At 46.8% G+C, this 5,959-nt stretch overlaps 1 protein-coding gene across 1 annotated transcript in view; it reads left to right on the forward strand.

Annotated features, from left to right (window-relative positions):
- The first annotated feature begins 1,191 nt into the window (after positions 1–1,191).
- Positions 1,192–5,959, forward strand: part of Srgap3 (SLIT-ROBO Rho GTPase activating protein 3) — a 242,316-nt gene continuing 237,548 nt past the window's right edge. Inside the window, exon 1 of the mRNA XM_023704533.1 lies at positions 1,192–1,594. Within this exon, the coding sequence (XP_023560301.1) occupies positions 1,528–1,594 (67 nt within the window). The 5' untranslated portion in view covers positions 1,192–1,527. The remainder of the gene's footprint in view (positions 1,595–5,959) is intronic.

Consider the following 5,959-nt stretch of genomic DNA (forward strand, 5'->3'; position numbering starts at 1 on the left):
AGCTCCCACTGTTTCTATCATAGCACTTCATTTTCTACCACTTCCAAGACTTGCTTCTTCAGCTCATTCTACACCTTCCCATCCAGGCCTCTTGCCTTGCACAATTCACATGCATTTTTCTCTGGGGGTGCTTTCACCAAAAGCACCAGTGGGGATGGTGGTGACCCTGGGGGATTGTGTGACGTGGAGGCACTGGAACAGCAGAAAGGCAGGTGCTGGAGGGGAGCATTTGGATCCTTACTGTCCTTCTGTGCCTAGGGTGGTGCTGCACCCAAAGTAAACTGAATAAGTATTTGTTGAAAGAATGAAAAAGACCCCAAAGAGAGTTTGTTTCACTGGTGAAGAAGCAGTGGGTGAGCGGGGTTGGAGATTCACCCCAAGCCTGCTCAGCTAGTGCTCAGGCTGTGCCTGTTTGCAGCCTGTTTGCTCCGCTGGCTTTGGGAAACTGCATATCTGGTCTGCATTGTCCATCTATCAAATAATAGCTTGAGAAATATTAACGTCCTTCCCTACATGGATCAGGCCCTCTGCTAAACTGGGATGAAGCAACAATCTGTCATCTAGCCTTTCATTTAAATCAAATCGTGAATTAAATCGCACAATGCAAAGAAAAGAAGACTGTTTGGTTTTGGAAGAAAAACCCTAACCCAACTGCGAGTAGCTGGAGTCTACAGGACCCCCTCGGCCTTCCCAACCCCATTCTCCTCCTGCCGCCTCCCTTTTGTGAGTCTCTTCCCCTTTTTGCTTGCAGCGAGCTCTGCTCTCCTGTAGGCTACAATGTGTCAGTTGTTATAAAATCCTGGGGGCGGGGTCTAGTGACGAGAGCGCCGAGGGAGCTGCCAGCCCTGCAAGGCGAGCAGTCGGCCCTGAGTTCACCCGGGCTTCAGCGAGGAACAGGAAAACTTCCATCTCGCTCTCCTGGCTTTGATCCTCCCTGGACATCAGACCCGAGTCGCCGAAGGGAGGGAGGATGCGAGATGAGCGGCGCTCTGGCAACCTGACCATCTCTCTCCTCAGCAGAGCCTTCCGAAGCGAGCTGGGCGCTGGCTGCACCACCCAGAGGCGCCGTGTGTGCGCGAGTGAGCCAGCGGGTGTGCGTGTGTGAGTGAAGAGTGTGTGGATGTGTGGATGGGTGTGTGCACATCACGACCGTGTGTGTGTCTGGATGAGTGTGTGTGTAAATGCATGAGTGAGTGTGTGTGCACATACGCCAGCGCTTGTGTGTGAGTGCTCTTGGTTATTTTGGGGAGGAGAAGAAAAATCTTGGAAATTTGGACAGAGTACCGGGTCCTGGTGATTCTTTTGCAAAAAAAGCTGACCGGAGTGAGCTTTCAGAGCCATTTCTGTGTGGGTAAAGAGATTTTCCTCAGAGAAGGATTTCTGCTCGGCTCTGCAGCCCAGTGAGAGATCAGCCCCTAAACCTAGGAAATCGACCAGTGCCTGCTGCTCCCAGGGTTTGAGAAGGACTCGAGAAGAAAAGGAGCGATTAATCAAACAGTGTGTCCGTTCCTTTGGCCACATCAGAAGATGTCATCTCAAACTAAGTTCAAGAAAGACAAAGAAATCATTGCTGAATATGAAGCCCAAATAAAAGGTGAGAGGCAGCCAACTGTTCCTTCTCCTTCCCTTCCCTTTTCTCTCACTCTGGCCTTTTTTGTCCCCTTTTCCTCCCTGCCGTCATGAGACGTTGTTATGCATCAATAATCTTATTGTGGTAGCTGTACAAGTCTGGGCTGGTTTCAGCCACAGATAGAGTGAGGCTGAATGTGGAGTAGAGAAAGGGCAGCGGCGTCTGCATTGCAGGTGTGTGAGGAGGACCCTACGCGTGAGGCTGACTTTGGGAGTGTCGTGGCTACTCCATCATCTTGGCGCTGACAAGTCCTTTAAGGCCATTTTAGCTGTACTGCCTCCTCCCCTTGCCTGTCACGGTCAAAAGCCCCTTCCTACAGATGTGTGTGCTTTGCAGGCGACTCCCCGCCCCCCTTTTGGTTTCTGTTGTTGGTAGTGGTTTTGCATGGGCCTCCTTCTCTGAGCTGGAATTCGCACTCCTGTGTTCAGGGAGGCAGCATCGTTGGGCGGCTCTCTTTGTCGGTGTCTCCCGCCTGGCCTGGGTTGCCATGGATGAACTGTTATGGGGCATATTGATCTGGAGTAATGCAGGCAGTTAGGCAGTAGGAGAGCGTGCAATGCAGAAAATGTATCATCTCGCCATGTGCAGCCCCGTCATTCTGTGCTCCGGGGTTTAGGGTCAGCAGCTTTGGTTCCAAGCCAATAGCTTAGTGTGCAGTCCGGCTGTGGGCGCTGCCTGAGGGAAGCCTTTGGGAGATCAAGATGACCTCTGGCTACTTGCTCCAGCTCTGTGGCCACAGAGCACCCATTTCTTTCTGAAGCCACTCCCTAAAGGCATGCTGGCTGGGAGAAATCAGAAAAGGTACACAATTGCACAGTGGAAGGCTGGTGGGCAGCATCTGTGTTCAGCCTAGACAAGGGCTGCTCATATCCTCCCTCATTCCGGGATCCTGTTCAGCAAGAGCAGCCTCCAAGCTCTGTGCTGTCTCTTCTCAGAGAATGTTCTCTAGGGAGAAGCCAGCACAGGCTTGTGGCATCCTTCTCTAGTCAGGGTTCTCCTTGCGGTGACACCGAGTGTGTTGTGGTCTTTTCCATAGAGTAAAGACACCGTGCCTCTTCGGTGGACATGGAGGCCTACCTCCGAGCTAAGCTAGGAACTGTTGAGCTGATGGTTGTGGAGGTGCAAGAGACCAGAGATGGCCACACCTGCTCCAGCCCAAGTCGTGATCCAGGAAGTTGGGTGGCCTCTAGGGGAGGGAGTGCAGGGAGGCGGGGCATCTGAGCTGCTGTCCAAGTGTCAGGCCCCAGGGAAACTTGGAGAGGACAGCCGTTGCTGGGGGAGGCTTTGTTTTTGCCCCTATCTTGGCCAGTCTTTTTTCTTTTAGTTCTGATCAAACCTGGCAGCTAATCACCTCTGGGTAGACCTTAGAAAAAAGACCAAAAAATTCTCCTCTTCCTTCGTGGCATCCTCCTTCGGTTTTAGTTCAATGTCAAAAACAGGACTTGGAATGTTTCTGCCCTGCTGAGTTTTTAGAAACCAGCCCTTCGGTGGTCAGAGATTTAAATTCACACAACCACTCAATACAGAAGCTTCCTTACAGTTTTTGAATGTATAATTTTTAAGGGAGTTTATATTTTATAAGACCATTTTGAATACTGTTGATATTTTTATAAGTGAAGTCGTTATGAAAAATGCTATAATGGAGAATGGATATTGAGGCTTGGACAGTTGGGGTTTTATAAGTATTGTTTGGTAGGAAATGTGCTTAATTCATTGTTCAAACATTGTTACTACAGGGCCAGTCAGCTGTACCTAAGAACCAGTTAAACATTCATTGTTCTGGTTGATTTTTTTATGTTTAACTTTTTACATTTATTTTCATGACTAGTTGGCAAATACCTGTAGTGAATTTCATCAGGAAATTTGTCTAAGTGATCTTGTATCTTCTGTACTCTAAATTTCTCTGCATTGTGATTGAAGGAGTTAATTTTATTCCTTTGGAGCTGATGCCCATGAGATTTAGGTCAGAATATTGCTGCTGTACCCTGAAACCCTCTGAAATTTTTGCTTTCAAAACTGTATTTGTTGAGCTGGGGTGTAGCTCAGAGGGAGAGTCCTTGCCTACCATGTGCAAAGCCCTAGCTTCCATCTTTGGCATTGCAGAAAGAAAACAGACTGCTTGCTAGTCACTATTGTAGGTGCTGGTGTCTGCTCAGGGCTCTGCTGGCCTGAGACAAGGTCCCAGTACCAGTGTTCTCAGCTTATATGAAGGGCAGGGAGGCTGGGAGGAACTCAGCTACAGAGATGGAAGACAGATGCCACCCACACTCAATGACTTGCCCAAGGTCTCAAGGCCAGTATCCCTCCGAACCTGGTGACCCTGAAGCATTGTTTTCCTGATACTGTCCTTGGAAGACGGATGTCTATGGCAGATGGCTGAACAGGGCTGGGGACGCTGCCTCTGGCTGGTGTCTATTGTTTACCCTTGAGTTCCCATCCCATTGCCTTCGTTTCTTGTCCCTGAAGATTATCTGACCAATGACTGACAATAATGCTGATGCCAGGTACCACCCCCCTATGTCATCTGGCCAGCTGGGTGTGAAGAGTCCACCCACGTAGTTTTTGTGTACTGTATATTTTGTGAGGGGGATTTCTGGTTGTTAAAAATAATGTTGAGTTCCTTGTTGACTTATTCCTTTTTATCCTTTTGAAGTATTTACTGCTTTGACAAAACAGAATATTTCACAACAGTATTTTTTCTATTGTTAACATTTTTAGACTCATGCCTTCTTTCCTCATCAGATATTTGAATGTTTCCCAACCAACAACACAGTAGTAGACCGTGTTTGCCTGTTTCTACTGATGGAGATCTTAGCATCTCTCAAACCCACATACTACCTTTGGATGGCTCAGGCTCCTTGTTTTTGCTTCTTTTCAGTGTTGTATGTGTGCGTCTCTCATCTGCCTATTGGTTGACGTTTCTTCCTCTTGGGACTCACTGGGTGTTGGGAGCCTGTTATCACCCCCACTGTGATTAACCTTCGTTGCTTACATAAGATGGTCCACAACTACTTTCTGTCCTCATTGGTGTCCAGATCAGCTGCATTTTGGGTTTCAAATTCAGCGTCTTTGGGCACTTGGCAGGTAGAATGAATGAGTGAAAGTGCTATCAAGACAGTTGGTGGCCTGTGCCTGCCACTTCACTGAGGGCAACAGAAGAGGTGGTGACAACTCTGGTGCACCTGATGTCCCGCACATGCCCATGCCCTGCCTAAAGGGGAAAGGACAGTCAGACTTGGGTTCGGCCAGTTATTGCCTCTTAGGAGGATAAATCAGCTAGACCTTTCAGTTCTGCAACAGATGTCAGAAATCCAATGGAAGCTTTATGTTTTTAAAGAAGTGTTACAACAATAGCAGCAGCAACAGCAACAACTCTCCCCTCCAAAGATCTACTAATATCTTATTCCAAGAGTGGCACTAATTCAAAAATGTGGTCAAAGAAAGAAAGCAATTGTCACCTCCTTCATGTTGTTGTAACACTTTCACTAATGTATCCCAAGGTTGAGTTAGCCCTGTGGCTGCCCATCACACTCTATTTGCTGTGCTTAGATAGCAGGTTGAGGGAGTGGCTGCTATACAAAGTAATATAACCTACGAGGTGGGGAGTCTTAGCAGCGAGGAAGACGAAATGAATTCATTCTTGGTGACCCCAAGCTGGCTCCATATGGATGCTGCTTCCCGTCCAAGTGCTCATCAGTGTGTCTTAGAAATCTGTTCAGGATCTGCGCCTGGGAGCAATATCACATTCTCCAGTTGGGAGTTGGCAAGCTGTAACTTCTTTCTCCCTGAAAATCAGAACAGCATTTGCCTGTCTCCACTTTTTGGCCCCTATCTTATGCTACATGATTCTGTCAGAAATTCCCAGTGGTGCTTGGTGATCTTAATTGTAGGCATTTTCAGTGTCTTGGGCTTTAATTCATCTTGGTGCCAGGCATACGGGCCCATTCTCATTTATACAGAGTTTCTATTTCCATTTCATGGAAAATGGAAATAGAAATATGCTGATCACAATGTATTAATTATTGTAACCATCCTACTAACCTGTTTTGAAACTGTTTCATTGCTTTTTTATCTGTTTTCTCATTAAAATGAATTTAAAAAAGAAAAAAATACACTGATTGACTTTAGTGGCTTTTTTCCATAATTTTATTGAGAAAAAATAGCAATGAGACAGTTTCAAATCAAATTGGTAGGATAGTTTCAATAATTAACACATTGCATATTGTCTTTCTAGTGGTTATTTGCTGTACAAGATGCAGACATGATATCCTATTTACAAACACTATTAGAACAAATCCCTCTATTCATTAAGAGAATGTAACTATATAT

This window comes from Octodon degus, unplaced genomic scaffold (assembly GCF_000260255.1).
Source record: "Octodon degus isolate 3935 unplaced genomic scaffold, OctDeg1.0 scaffold00008, whole genome shotgun sequence".
NCBI classification, from domain to species: Eukaryota; Metazoa; Chordata; class Mammalia; order Rodentia; family Octodontidae; genus Octodon; species Octodon degus.